The sequence below is a fragment of the Cotesia glomerata genome, linkage group LG6 (genome assembly GCF_020080835.1).
Source record: "Cotesia glomerata isolate CgM1 linkage group LG6, MPM_Cglom_v2.3, whole genome shotgun sequence".
Classification (NCBI taxonomy): domain Eukaryota; kingdom Metazoa; phylum Arthropoda; class Insecta; order Hymenoptera; family Braconidae; genus Cotesia; species Cotesia glomerata.
The window spans coordinates 20,212,958-20,231,502 of record NC_058163.1 but is presented as its reverse complement, the minus strand read 5'-3'; the positions used below and the strand labels follow the sequence as shown (position 1 = coordinate 20,231,502).

General features: G+C 32.2%; 1 protein-coding gene and 1 long non-coding RNA gene across 5 annotated transcripts in view; both read right to left on the bottom strand.

The window, feature by feature from the left end:
* The window catches only part of LOC123267371 (serine/threonine-protein phosphatase 4 regulatory subunit 1-like), a 96,485-nt gene extending 81,299 nt beyond the window's left edge, over positions 1–15,186 (bottom strand). For 3 of the 4 annotated variants that reach the window (XM_044731951.1, XM_044731952.1, XM_044731954.1), the window contains exons 1-3: positions 15,165–15,186; positions 15,031–15,078; positions 2,322–2,496 (exon numbers count right to left, since the gene is read on the bottom strand). In XM_044731951.1, the coding sequence (XP_044587886.1) occupies positions 2,322–2,496; positions 15,031–15,078; positions 15,165–15,171 (230 nt within the window). In that variant the 5' untranslated portion in view covers positions 15,172–15,186. Of the gene's footprint in view, positions 1–2,321; positions 2,497–5,228; positions 5,354–15,030; positions 15,079–15,164 lie in introns of those variants that run through there. The other variant, XM_044731953.1, reaches the window with a different exon arrangement.
* A 2,256-nt stretch (positions 15,187–17,442) lies between these two features.
* Positions 17,443–18,139, bottom strand: LOC123267023. Its single transcript, XR_006509942.1, has 2 exons — positions 17,660–18,139; positions 17,443–17,531 (listed from the first exon to the last, which is right to left on the bottom strand). It is a non-coding gene; the product is annotated as an uncharacterized LOC123267023 (long non-coding RNA).
* Between the last annotated feature and the right edge of the window lie 406 nt (positions 18,140–18,545).

The window sequence follows — 18,545 nt, the reverse complement described above, 5'->3', positions numbered from 1 at the left end:
GAAGAATATAATTAGAGTCAATCAGTGGCCGAAAATATTGAAGTAAAAATATAAAGGTAGCTACTTGTATTAATAAAATAATAGGTAGAGGTTAAAAATATACAGGTGGTCAGCGAGGATCAATCGGCCTGTTGGAAGTGAATAACCGGCGGTGCAAAAAGGTATCGAAGAACTAAAGATGAAAAGGTGGTGGATATGTAAGTGGCAATATCAACCCTCAGATAATTGGAAACTCTCAAAAGCTACACAAGTGTTACGAAACATAAGTTTAATTACACGGTCTGCAAAATTTTAGCACCTGCGACAGTAAAATGAAACTACTCGAAATAAAAAACTATTTTCCTCGAGCTCTTACTAGTTTACTACATACTCGTCGTTCGTCGAAAAAACTATAACTATAATCAATTTGGAAACTGTAACCGTGCATCAATTAACCCGGCAAATTAAAACGCGGATATAAATATAACAATGTTAAAATAAAAATATAGTTTGGATAGACAGTAGCCGAGTTAAAGAGGTCACTCGGTCTCGCTAGAGTAGGACTAAATAAAATTCCTTGCGGCAGTTATAATCCCCCGGCGAATAAAAATAAATTGTCCGGTGGTATTTAGGTCGACGGTCTTGCTCGTCATCGTCGTCGTCTTGTGCTTATAGTTATACTTGTACTTGTACTTCTTCCTCTAGTTAATGTTCTGCTGTACTGTGCTGTACTGTAGACTCTAAACTCTAGATGTGAAACGGTAAGACGTAGACCCAAAACTAGCGTAGCATCTACGTCGGTGTGGCGCCCGGATGATGACGTTGACCTCTCTTCTTATTCTTCGGTTTCGGCGGCGCCCGCCGCGAATTCGCGGATACGAAATAAGAGCTAAGGCTAAAACTAAGACTACACCGCCGCGTCGAGATTTAACTATTAAATCGAGACGGAAAGAGGAAGAGACAAGGATGCTGGTACGCGCGCCGCGACGCTGACACACCGTGTATATTTGGTCTAACTCTTGCTCTTTTTGTTTCCAATAATTCGCTTCAAAATTATATTTAATTAAATAATATTTATCGTTATCATTATTCACCCTCCAAGCAGACACTGGGTCACTTTTTTGACCGAAAATATTTTTTTATTAATGTCAATATATTCAATTTTGATAAAATTTTTCATTAAATATTAAGGACATCTATGCGTAATAATTGATATTTCATCAAAATTGCTAAATTTAATTAAACATCGAAGTAAGTCTAGGGCAAATATGTCAAAGTTTAATCTTCTTGCATCTCACTCGCCATTTTTTCGGAGATTAAATAAGTCATAATTCTAAATGTAAATTGATCAGTATATATATAATCAAAAAAATTTGTAAATTTTTCGCAGATCAAAGTTAATAAAATTATATTGATGTAGATCTATGAAAAATTTATAATTTTTTTTTATTATGAAATATATGTTGATGGTAATTGTTTATTTTCACGGTCACCTGCTTTATATCGCCTTAAAAAATTAAAAAATTTAACATATTAAATTTTTTTTTTGATTTTTCAATTAGTTTCAACAATTTGATGTAAACATATGTTTTATGTTAACCAAAAATCTTTGCTAGAATGTGTCCTTATTAGTTTGGCGATTGACAATATTTTTTTTTTCATATTCTGAATGTTAAAACAATTCATTTATAAAACTAATTTTTAAAAATATTGATTTTTTGATTTTTTAAAATAAAAAAATTGACATTTTTGAAAAAAAAAAAAAAAAAATAGTTTTTTAATTATTCCAATTCTGGTAACTTCAAGAAAAAAAATGCGTGACTGTTCAGAAAAAATTCTGAATATTATTTTATGGACTAAAGTATTGTAAACCGTCAAACTTAACAATTACCAAATGGCGAGTTAGATGCACGTAGATCTGCATAAATAAAAAAAAAATTTTTTTCGAGTATATCTTCGTCAAAAATTCAAATCCTTTTAATCATATGAGAAAGTATCCAAAGCCTCGAAGTCAAATTAATTACTAACCTATAATAAAAAAAAAATTATTATTAATTGGGAAATTATTGATGGATTCAAAAATTGTTTACTTGACAACCAGCAATTATTTGAATTTCAAGTAGCGCATAAATATCCTTATTATTTATTGCTAATTATTCAATCTATATCAATAAATACTTTAAATAATTGTAAAAACATGTAAATTATAAATAATTTTATAAAAAAACTCATATTCAAAATTTCAAAAAAAACCTAAAACATTTAAAAACTAAAGTTGGAGTTTATTGCACTCCGTATGTGCTTGGAGGATAAATAAAAAAGAATATAATATCATAGCTTACCTGTTGTAGGACATTTCACATGAGGCGTACTGCTGCAATCTCGCCATTGGATGAAGTGGATAAGGATATCCTCCGCCCTCATCACCACCGCCCCCGTCGCCCTCGCCGTCACGTCGTTCATCGAATCCGCAATTTCCCGAGTCGATCTCCGTCGGCGTCCTGTTCGCCATCTCTTCTGCAGCAACACAATAATAACCAATAATTATCAAGCCATTTCAATCAAATAAATTATCGATTAATCGCATTAACAATAGCGCTAACTCAACTACATCAAAATCAACATCAACATCTTCAGCAGTACTCCTAACTAGTATTAGTAGATCTTATATATCTAAAACTGTCTGGAGAATCTAATCATTATTCCCTGACCCGTGAGATCTCAATTTTGTCGACAAAGGGATCGAGGATTTCGACTTACTCCTTACTCTAGCTCTGGCCTCTGGTGCTCGACCTTGGGCAAAATAACAACTAAAAAAGATATTGTCAAGACGTTTTATATCTCCCGTCTATTGAAGAACGTTTATCCGATTCGGATTCGGTTTACTATCAGGACACGGCATCGTATCTCAACTCAAACCCAAGCCTAAATCCAAACCCAACTTTATCAAGGGCCTGAATTTTAGTTTTAGTTATTTTATTTTATTTTTTTTACCATGTCCTCGTAAGAAACATTCACTGGCACGTGTCCCAGCCGGACTTTATCTCTATCAGATTAAATTTAAACTTTTAGCAAATTATTTTTACTATTTTAGCTAAATTGTTGATTGCTCTGGTAAGATTTCCCAGTACTACTACTTATACTCTCGGGAGATAAATTATAAGCCAGAAAAAACGCTATAGGATTGGGCGGGAAAAGATTGCAAGGGTAAGTTTTAGATTCCGCTCATAGCAGCTCGTGGGGAGTAAAATAAAGGAAGCAGACAGAGAAAGAGAGAAAGAAAGAGAGATAGAGACTTTGGGTGTGTAGTGTTATATATGTAAGGGTGAAATCTTCCTGGTAGCTGGTAGCTCGCTCTTAACCGAAAGAGAGAGTGAAGAGAGCAGAGGGGCGTGGCAAGATGAATGATCGCAAGACGCGGGAGTATTGATCCCGTATAGTAGTATACACCCGGTCTTCTCCTCGCCTACACAACACTTCCGTCTCTGTTGAACCACCCCGCCGAGGGTACTTTCCACCAGCTCCTTACTCCGAACAACCGGGTTCAGGGTCATGTGTGTGCACCCTTTCTTATATTTCTTCCCTTGTTTTTTCCAACACACACAACTGACAACTTTTCTTCTCCTGCTACCTCAACCTCTGGGTAAAACTAAAACTCAGCCTCTGGATTTCCCTCTGTCCTTTCATTTACTTTTATGTTTTATCCTCCCTATGGATATGGGTGTTTCACAAAAAATTTTTTTTTTATTTAGATTTTTCTAAATTCATTATTTTTTGTGTCAAGGATGTTGATGCCGGAATATTACTGTTATTGGTTATCGATACTCGGTCAGTAGTGGCTTAAAGGAATTCTAATCGAGAATATCCCGAATGACATTTCAATTTCGATTAATGCCAAACGGTCATGATTTCCTATTTTATTATCATTATTACATGACGTACTAAATCCTCGGGATATTATTCAACTCTAGTATACGTCATACAGCTTCAGCACATTCGAACAACGTCACAGTCATACATTTCCCTTGTTAATCAGCCGTACATCTAAAAAATAAATTTATTAATTATTAAATCAAATCCAATCCCATCAAATTCAATTTAATTGAATTTTCCAACCAATTGTATCACATATTGTTAACGATGATCAACACATTTATTTGTTATTTATAGAGAGATCCGTGTAGATAATGTTATGTACTCTCTTCCCCTTTCTCTTCCTTTTCTCTTGAAATGATGATTCGTGTAAGTACAGTACTTGCTGTACTTGCTGGGTGTTTTATACGATGGTGGTAGTGTAGAAGTAGGTCCAAGCGGGAAACATCCAACTGGAAAGTTCGACTCGACAGTGCGGTAGAACGATCAAGTTTTCCGAAAAGCTTTCAGTTTGCTCTCAGCTTTCAATCCTCTATTATATATATATATATATATATATATATATATATATATATATATATATATATATATATATATATATATATATATATATATAAAGTGAGTTTACAAGAGATGAATGTGGGAGTGAAGTTTGAGGTGATGGTTTCAGACAATTCGAAATTGCCTTGCGATATATCTACGAGAATACATTTATACTCTATAAAATAGAGAGCTTTAATTTTATAATAAAAATGTATATTGATTCAGATAAATTGATTTTATAGTGAGTACACCACAGAGTAGGTCAATTGTAAAATAAATTAAATTAAATAAAGTATTTACTTAAAGCGGAAGTTAGGTAAATATAAAAAAGGAAACCGACCTCTGTGACCAGGGAAAATTTCACAGAGGTTATATAAGGAACGATGAGGATATGAAGAAATAAAATTAAAAACTATAATAAATAAAATATTTAAGTTAAGTCCGATTGGAATATTGCTTTCCTTTCCTATCGCCACCCCTTTCCCTTTCTCCTAGGGGTCTGTGACTCCCTGACAACAGTTGAAAGAGGAAAGCAGGATTGCGAGGAAGACCGCCAGGATAAAAGAAGAAAAGTGTAAGGAAGGCGTGGAGTTAGATCAATAACAAACCATTATGGACCCTCGAGGGGTCTGTGTACGTGTGGACGAATTCTGGGGGATGAGTAAGAGCCAAGATTCTTCACCTCCAGGAGCTCCTTTAACCGGCCCAAACACCCTCACCCTTACGCCCTTTCCCCAGTGCGCCTGGTAAATCGCGTGACCGCCCAAATTTTTCCCGCGCGCTTAGCTGCCAGTTTATTTTTAAAAACATTAATCATTGCTCTTTGATCTCACCTCTGGGTGCTTCCGGCGATCCTCGACGTATCCATTATTAATAAAACCACATCATCATTAATTACAAGCATAAATACAAATAAAACACTGCTTTTACTTGTGTTAAATTAAAAGATATTATTAAAGTTTTTTGTTTCTTTTTTTTAAATAGAGTCTAGTTTATTTTTCGGTGATTAGTTTTTTTGGAAGCACTTGATTATTTATGATTTTGATTAATATCACATTTGATGGTGCACATTTATTCGTGACTGTGTCCACTTTTTAGGTTCCTTTACCCGAAACACCTCGAGGTTCTTCCGCGAAACGGCCATGCGTGAGGGGCCATAGAAAGCTCTCGGCTTACCAAATATCTAGCTTTCTTATTGGCCTGAGCTTAATATTAACTTTAAACACACCTATGTACTTGTATCACGTAATATCATCATTTTCCCCTAATTAATTACCAATTACCAATTTTAAAAATCGCTCAAATTAATAAAAATCAACTTTTTGATTGGCGCTTCAATTTTTTTGGTTATTTAAAACTAAAAAACAACAAAAAACTTTATCCGACATCAAAAAAGTGGTAAAAATCTATTAATTTAGATAAAAATTTCGGCAGGAGCCTCGGACGGCCATGCCAGTTCCTACCCAAAACCTCCATGCCACCTTTAATTCAAAATCACTAAAACTTTCTAAGCTGTGTTGTCACATTTACGAAAACTAAAGTTTATTTAAACAAAATACCAACAAACACATTATTGAGGAACAAATTAACACACCCTGAATGCCACCACCCCAAAATGCCAACTTCCTCAAGAGCGACCCGGAAAAATCTTTAGCACAACATCCCAGCCTAATTCTCACTATTCTCACACATTATTAATCAATCAACTGACAAATAATACTTGTAATAGTAACAATAAAAGCTATTTAACATAAAATAATGAATTCGCGGTTTAATGATAGAGTATTTAAAGGATTTAAACACGCCGGGTTGCCGGCGACGAGTAGTCGACGCGATTGGCCGTTTGCGCCCCCTTTAAGCGTCTTTGCACTTTATCATACGCTCGTACTTGCTCGGTTATCTTCGGGCGTACTACGGTGGGCTTAAAGGGGAGAATATGTACATGCTATGTACATATAATACAAATAGTACATACTCATATATATGCCATTTTATATATCTATATATGTATATATATCACGAGTTTTGCGCAAGTCGGAAGGAGCAAGAGCAGTAAGGGTAGTTTACGGTTCCACCGCTCAGCAGCGCCACTGTATGGCGTAGTAGTTTTGAAAGTATCAGCAGGAGTAGTAACAGTAGTAGTAGGAGTAGTAGTAGTAATCGTAGTAGTAGTAGTAGCTCCTTCTCCCTCATTTTCTCTCCTATCACTCGTCTCTGTTCACTCTCGAGACGTTGACGCCCGTGATCGATAAACGTGCGTCGACCACGCCGACCATTCGACTTGTACGCATCGCGCGCGTAAATGTTACCGTAATATCCCCTAGAAATTTTATATAATAATTTTAGTCGCAAATTTTTATTTATTTTTTGTTTTTAATTAGAAAATTAATTTTTTTTTTTTTTAATTTACGTAAGATCTAAGGACTGACTTTGAAATTAAAAATTTAAAAGAGAAAAAATAAATTTAAGAAATAAATAAAATAAATTGTGCTTGAAAACAGATTTTAGGGAAATGAGTTTGAAAGTTCATTGATTGGAGACAGGCGTGGCAAATGTTGATTTACAGAAAACTGGCGTGATTACGGCTCTAAGTTATATTGGTAGAAGTTAAGAGGATGAAAGAATCGGGGAGAATAAAGTAAAGGGTTCTACTTCCGAGCAAGAATAGGAGAGTTTACGAGTTGAGCTTACGGGGGTGAAAAAAATGCGTGGGCGTGAGTTTAGAGTCGATGTATATATTTATGTATTATATATACAAAAGTATGTGTATATAGAGAGAATGAATCGGGTAGTTACTCGGTGACACGGTATTGCGTGTTATATACAACAACTACCCCAGTAATTCTCTTCCTTAAAGGTTTTTTGCCCTGTCGCACGTCGCACCGCGAGGGTGAAAAGTTGTCGGTAACAAAAAGTACGACACCTGGTGAAAAAATTAGGGATTTTCCCTTTAGTCCCGAGAATCAGAATGAGAATGCGGAAGTAAATTCTTCGGGATCGATATTTTTATTTTACTGAGGACTCAAAGGGTGGGAATACGGGTGGAGGGTATTTGATTTTTTTTAATGTCTGTCTGTCTCTAGTTTCTGTCTGAATGGAAATAGAACGAAAAGGGATAGCGAGGGTTGTCGCGGGCTGGGGGTGGAAAGGACGTACTTGAGAGCTTTGTACAACAGCACTACGTCATCGCGGGTTTATGAATAAACTTTACAGAGATGATGGCAGTGATGCTAGTGATGCTGGGCTGGATTGAGAGCAGTGCATAGTATATATAGAATCTACCAGTCGAGACAGATAGGACGGTAGATATAGAATATGGGAGACTAAAAGAAGCCGTTGATGAAAGCTCCCGCCATTTATACTACTAATGCCGATACTATGACGTACTTTTACTACTAACTCTTCTACGTATTAATTTTTTAACTCATGAGTAACTTTTTTTTTGGTGTTATTTTAGAGGATTATTTAGAAAATTTTTAAAGTAAAATTAAAAGTTTTAAGATTTCAATTTTTCAGTGGAAACTTTTGATTATTTTATAAACATTTTTTAGGGTTAATTGAAAAAAATAAGAAATTTCGACTTTATATTTGCAGAATAAAAAATGAGATTGGATAAATGTTAAATAATTAAAATTTGAAATTAAACTTGAGAACGTAGTATGAATTTTGAAACACGATAATTAATTATTTAAATTTTCGGAAGTTTGGATTCAAATAGTCTTTACTCAAGAACAATTTTCCAGACTGGTACACAGAAAAAAAAATTTACTTGAATCAAGTAAATAATTTTGAAGAACTTCATCTTCTTGCCCGTACTGAAAAAAAATATATGCCGCATATACGGGGGCAAAAAAAAAGTATGTGGCGTATATATTTTATATGTGCGACATATATGTATTTTTGCCAGCATATATATTTTTTCAGTGTGGGCGATTTGAGTAAAAAAATTTTTAAACCAAGAAATTTTTCTTGGTTTAAGTAAATTTCACTTGATTAAAGAATTTTTCTTCTTTATTCAAGACAATGAAACTTTTCAAAATTATTTTCTCAGTTTAAGAATTTTTCTCGTGATTCAAGCTAATTTATTTTTCTGTGTAGAAGTTTACTACCGTGCTACTTTCTGGTGATTTTGAGCAATAATCCGAAAAGTAATAAAAGTACAATTTTAGCAGTATTTACCCGTTAAATCAGTAGATATTTAAAAAAAATTACAATGTAGCTGATTAAGGGTAGAAAATTGGGTGTAATTGCCGAAATTTATTGATTGATTAAAAGAGATAATATTGAATTAATAGTACAAAAATTTTCAATGAAAAATTTTATTATTGACATCCAGTTTTTTTTTCTAATTATTGAACAACTCTAGGTTGTATCTACGTCATAAATCATAAGTAATTAAAAAAGTTATTTTAATACAATAGCCAATAACAAAAGAGGGTGGTTTTATTCTGTCTCGGTATAATTCTGGCGATTTAAATATAAAACTGGAAGTGGATTACTCAATAGTCGGTAACAGTAATAGTAAGTTTAATTGAAGTAATGGACGAGAATAAAGTCTGACTAGATAAGGCTCATTGAGGATAATTGTGCCTAAAAAATATAAATAACGCTTGACACACTATCCAAGAATTTATGTAACATAAGGGCATGGAGGTTGCCTTTATTGCTATTGTTGTTGCACACAAGTCGGTGTGTACATATATTTATATATAACGTGGCTGATGGCTGAGGCCATACCAGGGCCCTGAGATATTAACTTGAGAGCCATCTCTTAAAAGACGCTCTGCTCCCACTCAGACTATTCTGTCGGAGATATTATATGAGAAAATATCTATATTATTGTTAAATTCCCACGGGTTTTATTTATAGCTCAGTGCGTCATTTTTGTTATTAAGAATTCAAGTTACTAATCTTTGCATCCAAGTTTACTTTAATTTTTTTTTTATATTTAATTTTTGAGAATTTGTGAGCAATATTTTTCGCGTAAAAATTTTCATTGCCGATAGTTGAAAGACAATTATCTGATTTGTTTATTTTATAACATTGTGAAACTTTAATTCTGAGAAGAAAATGCTAAGTAATTTTTTTTTAGAAACCGGATTACTGTATAACATAAAATTTAATCATTAGAGAAAACAATTTTTTTCTAATATTACTATGAAAATGATGTAAAATAATTATTTTTTATTTTATAATTTGAACATTTTTTCATGACTGTTTACAAGCTTAAAATTGTTTTCTTTTTAAAAATATTTTCTTTTACGACTATAAATGAATAGATTTAAAAAAGTTTAATTTTTTATGTAAATTCAGCTTTTGGAAAAATTTTTTGGCAATTCAATTTTTCAAAAATTTACTTTGAAGAAAATTGATAATTTTCTCCACAAAATTAATAAATTTTCTCACAAAAACTTCTTAAATATAAATAAAAAGCCTAAAAGTAAATTTAGCTGCATCGATCTGCAATCAAAAATTATCAAGCATTAAAATATAAATAATAAGAATATCACGGATTAAATATAACCATCAGCTTAGGCTATTTATATAGATTAGCCGGCAAAATAAAGCAGAGAAGGACATTAAAATCCTCCATTATTTTCCCTCGTCATCAAGAAAGGACTAACTTGCTCCATACCAGAACTATCCTTATTTTTTAAAACAAAAACCAACAACAAAAAATGAAACTATGAATTTTAAAAAATCACTCACACCAAATCCGGTTCTCACGTTCACACATTCACATCTCTAATCGCTAGCAGTAAAAAAAAATTTTTTTCCTTTCAAAAAACCACCTCTAAAAAAGTATAAATATTTTTAATTTAAATAATAAAAGACAGAATCAAGTTCTGTAGCGCAAACGATACCGAATTATTTTTTTACCTCCACACAATTTTTTTGTAAGTACAACGATTCAATCATTGTTTATCTTTTTTTTTTAAGATTTCACCCTTTTATCCCTTTATCAAGCTCTCCCTTAGGTACAGAATCCAAGGGAGCAGGAAGGATTCACATCGCCAGGGGATGCTTATTCTCAAGTGGCGGTAACCCAGTGCCCTTGTACATAGGTCATTGCACTGGAAAATTAACTCAATTGTTTTATATACATATATTATGTTATTACTTATTTCATTATTACCATCTATTTACTTATTCCAATTTTTTGCGTAGAGACAGAAGAGTGTCTGTTGGTCATGTGGAAAATAAAATAAAAATAAAAATTAATAAATATAAAGAAAAAAAATGATTAAACGTTTTTTGGACCTGAGTCACCGCAACATAAAGCGACGAGGTAATGGATCTTTCCCACGAGGGGGAGGACTGCCAATTGGCAAGAAGTTACAAGTGCACCAGTATCGCCTTGTACGTACGATTAAGTCCAAATAAAATAAATGTATAAATAAAAAAAGTGGACCTGGATCGCCTTCTGATCTGTAAACCAAAGGACTTTAGACACCGATAAACGTGTGTCGTGTGTGGAGAAAGAGAGAGTCAGCAGGACATCAGCGAACTGACCGAGAGACTTAAGAACGCGGAAGACATGCTCCCAGGAAGGCTACCTCTGTCACTTATTCACTTCTCTCCATATATTGACTACCTTTCATTCCTTCCCACATATGTATAAACAACTCGAAATTTATACTTAACTATACATAAAATTATTTCTTATAATTTACAAACAACAACAATTAATGACTTTAATTAATTAATCTAACTCGGGCTTGTTTCCTTTTTTTTTGGTAGAGTATTCATGTCCTTTTAAATACCGTAATTAAAACCAATTGCAACATGAATTATTGGTGTTTAAAATTTTTTTTTAATTGTGAGAAATATTTGATAAGAAAATTAACTGAATATTAAATTATTGAAAAAATTATACTTAATTATTATTTATATTTTGTTCATTGTTTAATGTTAAAAAAAATTTACCCGGAGTACTCAAACAAAATAGAAGCATAAAATATGCGCAAATACTAATAAATATGTATGGAAATTTTAATCAATTAATTAAAAAGCAATGCAATTTATTTTAGTAAAAAATATTAAAAATTTTTGAAAAAAATTTTTTTTTCTACTTTCATGTGAAAATATTGATAAAATGGACTTTTTATTTATATAAAATAAAAAAAAAAAATTTAAACCTCTTGTGTTACTATAAATATTTGTTTGTAAAATTTACAAGAATTTCAATCGAATTATATTTTTTTCTGATTGATACAAATAGGAATAAATATTTAAAAAATAAAATAAGTAATGTTTCATTAATAAAAAAAAATAAAAAAAATGGTAAATGACAAAAAATATAAAATTTCTTATTTTTTTCTAATTACTCAGTAGTTTGAATGAAATATTATTGGATTTAGATATGAAAATATGAAAGGCCCATTTTACCCAGTAGAGATCCTGATATAAATCTATACGTAATATAAAAAGACAAAACGTCGGGTCTCTAAACTCTAACGAGAATCGAGTGTAACGGAGCCAATGGTAAGAAGGGTGCAGAAGTGAGAGAGCTAGCGGTAAGTGAAGTGGAGTGTGGAGAACTACTACCCAACTAGTATGTAGTGTATAGTGTGTAGTACGTCGGATAGCAGAGAAGTAAAGAGGAGCAAAGGAGCAGAGAGCGATAAAGAGAGAGACAGCTCTAGAGAAGTAATATAACATGGAGAGTAGTGAAGCAAACGGTACGACGCCGTCGGCGACGGGTGAAGTCCGGGGTGCGGGGGGACGAAACTCGGTGGCATCCGTGGAATGCCATGTAATAATCGAGCAGCCGTACTGAATCGAGACAGGCGGCGCCACTGATCGGCTTAGCAGCTCTCAGCATTCGCGAATCCCAAGTAGAGGCTACCCACAACTATTCGCCTTCGCTATAAATATACAACTCAATTTATACATATTGTAATTGTAATTGTAATTATAATTATAATTGTACTTTCATCAATAATTAATTACTTACTCACTCTGGCAGCCTTGGAGCTTGTTAATGTTGATGCAATTATTTGCTAAGTAGAGCCTAAGGTTCTACTTGGATTGAGTATGAGAATTATTTAGGTGGGCAACTCATTTTACATTGCCGATGAGAAAAAAAATTCACGTAGTAATATAAATAAGAATAATGGGAAATAAATAAAATAATAATAATAAAAAGAAGAAGTAAGAAAGAAACCGGTATTTTAGGTATAGCGAGGGGTGCATTTCGTTGCGATTATAAAAGGTTGGAGCAGCAGTAGCAGCAGCAGCCCCACGTAGTAGTGTCTAGACAGACGTGGCCTCCTATCAAAAACAGACCGCCGAATTGAAAGGATCCTGAAAGGGCAAGGAACTCTCCCTCTGCTGAGCTCAACTCAGCTCTTATTTAGCTCTATACTTTACTCTGTACTCTACATTCTGAATTCTGAATCATGTACATACTCTTCTACAATCTACAAATATATATGTATACATGTATGCGATGCGGTGCACAACGGAGGGTAAGACGAATCTTTTGAAGAGAGACATCGCCAGAACCGTTACCACAATACCGAGGAATTAAACGTTACGCTGTAAATATATGTCCGTTTTTTTTTTTTTTTTTTTTAATAAAAATATGTATACATATTTATATTTTTATTTACGGAGGGAATTTTAGGATAAATGGTGAATAAAAATGGACAAAGCGTATGCTTTGACGAAAAAAAAAAAAAAATAAGAGTTAAGTAAAAAGTATTGAGGGAATGAATAGTGTTGGAGTGGATAGCGAATAGTATATAGAATAAAAGTGTAGAGTTTAGAGTATATAAGATAGGAGTAGAAGCAGAAGTAGAGGCAATCTGTAAAACGGGGAAATTGAAAAGCCGAGACGACGTCGTTGAGAAATGAGGAAGGAGAGTTGGCATGAGAACAACCTTGACCAGTTGTGACAGCTCAATCGATTATCGTTTAGGTATTGTAGGGTGGATGACCTTTCAACCCTCTTACTGTCTCTAGCACGCAAATCTATCGGTTTAAATAAATAAAGAAAAAAATATATTAAATTTTTAACATACGATTATTCACTTACAGCATACTAAATTAGCTTTTAAAGTATTACCTGTCGTGACAAAGTCACTGATAAATAGACAAAATAAATTCCAAAAATATATGTATATACGTTAAACCGCGTAATAGTCAAGTTAACTTAACTTTTAAATCAATGGAATTAGACGTGAGTCTAAAGACGGTGGATTTAACGGAAGTATGAATCAGGAAGCCGAGACGTGTGTGTGTCACGTATATATATCTACGTTAGAGGGTCGACACATGTAACGAGAATCGTACTCATTACTCATGCCAGCATTCATTCAGCCTCTACTCGTATCACCAATAATTAAAACAATATTGGTTTTTCTTCTCTCAGCTCTTTCTATTGAAAACTAAATCGGGGAAGAACCAGCGCCAGAGTCAGGATTAAAAGCTAAGTCCTGGAAATAAATTTATAAGTTAATTAAAAGATAAATAAATTTTTCAAATAAATAAAAAAAGGGGTGCTTTTGACTTTATACTTATAAAGAATATATATTTATAATAAATATAAATAATATCAGCACCCCAATAAATATGTGAGTCCGTTATGAGTAAAAACCGACAGATGGCACTGGTTAATAGAGGATAGGCGAGATCAGTAACCCTGATAGGCGAAAGACCTTACTAAACCAACACCAACAACTCCCTCTTCGTCACTTGGCTTCACATCACAATACCCGACATACTCGTACGTACTATACCGGTCCTTTTTACACACATTTACTTTATACATATATATCTATGTACGTCTCAGTTGCTCTAATGCGTTAATTATTTGTACTGCTGGTACCAGATGACACCACTGACCGGATTGCTCTTCTCATCTGTTTTCTACCATTATTTACCGCGATTTTTTAGTAGCTATTTGTTTGATATCTCGAGATTCAGGATTACTTTGTCAAATAATAATTCCTCGGCAAACACTGAAAATAAAATACTGTTAATAAAATTAACAAAATATCAATAAATAATATTTTACTGATTTATTCTGGTCAATATTAATTTTTTCCAGCATATTCAGGCATATTTTAATAAGTAAAATAAAATAGCATTCGCATGACGTAAACAAATGACTACCAAGGTCATACTTAACATTTTTTTTTTTAATCCTTGAAGAAGTAAACAATCCAGAGTCTGAGTATAAATGTACTTTTGTATAGATATAAATATATATAAGTACCTAGCAATAAATAATCTGGTATTATCATTCAAATAACAGAGTACTGCAAAGGATGAAGGATGTTGATGAGTGAGCGAATGAATGCTGGCGAGTAAATAATTAACAGTAGGATTGAGGCATAAATCGCATAACCTAAAAAGCTAGTCGTAGGTCGTGGTACGGCCACGCCAACTCGAGCAGCGTCATGGGAGCTGATCAGCTTGTTTTCGGTTTGATAATTGCTCTAGATGTTGATGAATTTATTTGTGACAGATAGTACTGTAAAGTGGGTACTTAGAGGTAGATCAGAGACAAGAAGTAAGCCCAGGGGGCCGTGGGCACCCTTCTTTACCTGACCGAGCGAACGTCCGACGTAAAACCTAAACAACCCTCTTGGGTGGCTTATTACTGGAAAATAATGCAAATAGACTTACGGACATCCATGGCGCCTTCAAGGTCTTCATTCTGGAGAAGTGAGATATCTGAAACCCACAAACACCACAAGTTAAAGGTAAAATATCCTCGTGTTTTTACCCAGGCCTCGTCCCGTCCGCGGACACTCACTCACCCGCCATCTTGTAACAAACTATAATGCTATCTCGCGTTTGCTTTGCGAACTTGCGTTTCTCGCGGTGAGCTATCGAACTGCGGCTAATCGATTCTTCGAGGTCAGCTAATCGATTTGTTTTTCTATCGATAACTCACTTTCAAGTAATTTTGTTTTTTTTTTTTTTATTTATTTATTTACGATAGTAAATTTAACAAACATTGGGTGGGTAAATTGCTCTTTAAAAAAAAATGTAAATGCATTTAGGGAATGGTTGGAAAACTAAAGGTCTAATAGTTTGTGGTATATTTTTTATGAAAATTAATTTTGCATATATTTAATAAATTTATAACAAATAAATTATGGCAAAAAAAAAATTGGAAAAAAATTGACATACAGAAATTAAAAAAAATAAAAACTGCAATTTTTTAAAAATAATTTTTTGGAACAAATTTTTTTATTAAATAAAATTAAAAAATTTTTTGTGATACTGAAATTGAAAAAAAATTGACAATTTCCTAGAATTTTTTAACAAATAAATTATAGCAAGAAAAATTTAGAAAAAATTTCACATTTAGAAGTTGTCAAAAATTGTAAACATAATTTTCTAAACTTAGTTTATTTGTCAAGTAAATTCCGAAAATAGTCAAGTATTTACTAATTTCAGTGTCATATTTTTTTTAATAATTTTATCGTAAGCAAATTTTTTTGCAAAATTCTACCTGTAAAAATCACAAAATAAACATCAATGAATTTTTTTATAATTAAAACCAAAAAATTTGTATACACGCTAATTTAATTCAGTATAATTTACATTAATATTGATGTAAAAATTATTATCAAAGTTTATTCTCGGAAAAATGCTTAGTAATTGTGTATTTTCATGGTCACCTGTTTTTTTGGGGCATACAATGGAATGATTAATGTTTTGAAACATCTTTATTCTTTTAATTCTTTCAAAGTGATATTACGATAATGATCGTGAAAATTTTCATATAAAAATCAATTTTTCAATTAGTTTCAAAGCTTCTTATTTTACCTGTAGAAACTAACAACTTAAGAAAAAAAAAACTATTGAAAAATGTCAAATCTTGTGTTATTTCTCCTCAAAAATCTTGTTATCGAAGAATTACATTTTTTTTAATTGTTTTATTTTTCATGAACTTTGAAAAAAAAAAATTCTAAATATTTTTATGGGTCAAAGTGTTGGGGACCGTGAAACTAAACAATTATCAAGTTTTTTTTTAAAATTCAATAGTGGCTTAAAGAAATGATGTAAAATTCTTAAACTTCTTAACAATTTTAATCAACAACTGAACTTTTGTTCAATAATTAAAAAGAATTTTAATAATTTAAATAATGGAATAATTAATGAAATGGAATCAATCGGTAACTTTTCTGTCCTTGGCTTATTGAAAAACAGTCTTCTGGAAGCAAGCAGATGTTTCTTCATCAAAGCCATTATTTACGGAAGCCTGGTTGGCTCACCGTCAACTTACGAAAAAGTGGCGCTCCTTTCGCCCACAAGTTAACTAGTGTACGAGTCCACTAGTACACTTGTGAACTTGTGGAGGCGACGCGACAATATTAGAAGAGTGATTTTACAGCAATAGCAATTAATAAATTAAAATTTCCAATATTAATGTCTACACTGTTGTAGCGTAACGTAAATAATAACAAAATAAGACTTTATTTTTTAATTTACGCATGCCAAAATGGCGGCACCTTCGAAAAGCACGTTTCTAATACTGTCGCATCGCCTCCACACGTGCACAAGTTTACTATAGTGAACTCGTGCACTAATTAACTTGTGGGCGAAAGGAGCGCCACTTTTTCGTAAGTTGACGGTGAGCCAACCAGGCTTCCGTAATTATTAGACATAATCCAAATAATTCGTCGATTGAAGATGTTAAAACTGTTAATTTAAAATTTATCTTTGTAAATTAAAACGATATTAAACAATTTCAACGTAAAGTTACACACTGATATATAATTTTAAGATACAACATAAATAAATGAGGTTATATTAAACTAAAAATATGATTTTTCGATATCAAAATATTGTTTTATTTGACCAATATCTATTTAATCATTATAGAAAACATCCAACAATAGAAATACAAAACAAAAAAAACAAAGTATTAAAATTATCATTAATAATATCAATATCTTAAAACTATGTTAATTACTGCTTCCTGAGATCAATTTTTACAACCCAAACGGAACAAAATAAAAATTAAAAAATAATAATGCAAAAAATTAAATTAATGATTTCAATGAAAAATTTCCAATAATTATAATATTCTAGATCTTTTTATTATTTTCCTTTGATCATGTTTTTTTTATTTGCTACTGGTTATTATGAACCAATATCCAAAGAGCATGAACCTAAAACAAAAAGAAAAACAATCCTCAAATTTCTAAATACTAACTTCCGGATTATTTATTAGCAAGCAACTGATAATTATTTCTTCTTACAATATGAAAGAAACATCAAAACAATTATCCAAAATTACCTTATTCATTAGCCTGATGAAGTGACAGGAACAACGGATGAATTTTCTTCTTCGGACTCTAGTTGTTGTCCTTGACGAGTAGTCAACAAAACTGGAGCAGCGGTTTGAACATTCCCCTTTGAAGGAAGAAATCCTGGGAAATGCTGGACATTATTGTCGGTTACAGGAGCTGTCTCTGAAGCTACCGAAGCAGGAACATTCTGATTGTCTCTCTGGATAGTGGAAGCTCTCGGTTGTTGCATATTGAGCGGATTTTGAAATAGTGTATTAGAATCAGTAAGCTCACTCAAGTCCAGACAGGTGTCACCAATATTAATAAAATTTTGATCTGACATGATTGCAATTATTTTAACTTATGACTACTTAGCATAAAAGTTAGAACTGATATAAGTTACTAAATTTGCTTTTGTTTGTATTCGAACGCAGTGTTGTTGTACCGCTGTCCTGCCATCTTGTTTTCAATAAACCCGGAAAATTCAAATTAAAGATATGAAAGTTAAATTAGCTGACATTTAAAAATTTTTATAATTTATTTTATTAAAAAATAATGTTTGAAAAATTAAAAGAAAAATTTTCACATGCAGAAAATTTTAAAAATTATACGTACAATTAAAAAAATTTTTTTTTTTAGTTCTATTTTAATTAATTAAAAAAATCAAAAATTGTTGAGTGTCGGCTAATTTTAGTATCATATTAAAAATTTTTAATTTTAAATTTTCTCGTTGCTAAGAGAACTAATTTAGCAAGTTTTTACAGAAAATATTATCACATTAATTATAAATAATAAACATCAAGTTTTATAAACTCAATTAATTTTTAACAATTAAACGATAAAACAACATCTTAAGACTCTATATTATTTATTGGTAAAAACTAAAAAAAAATA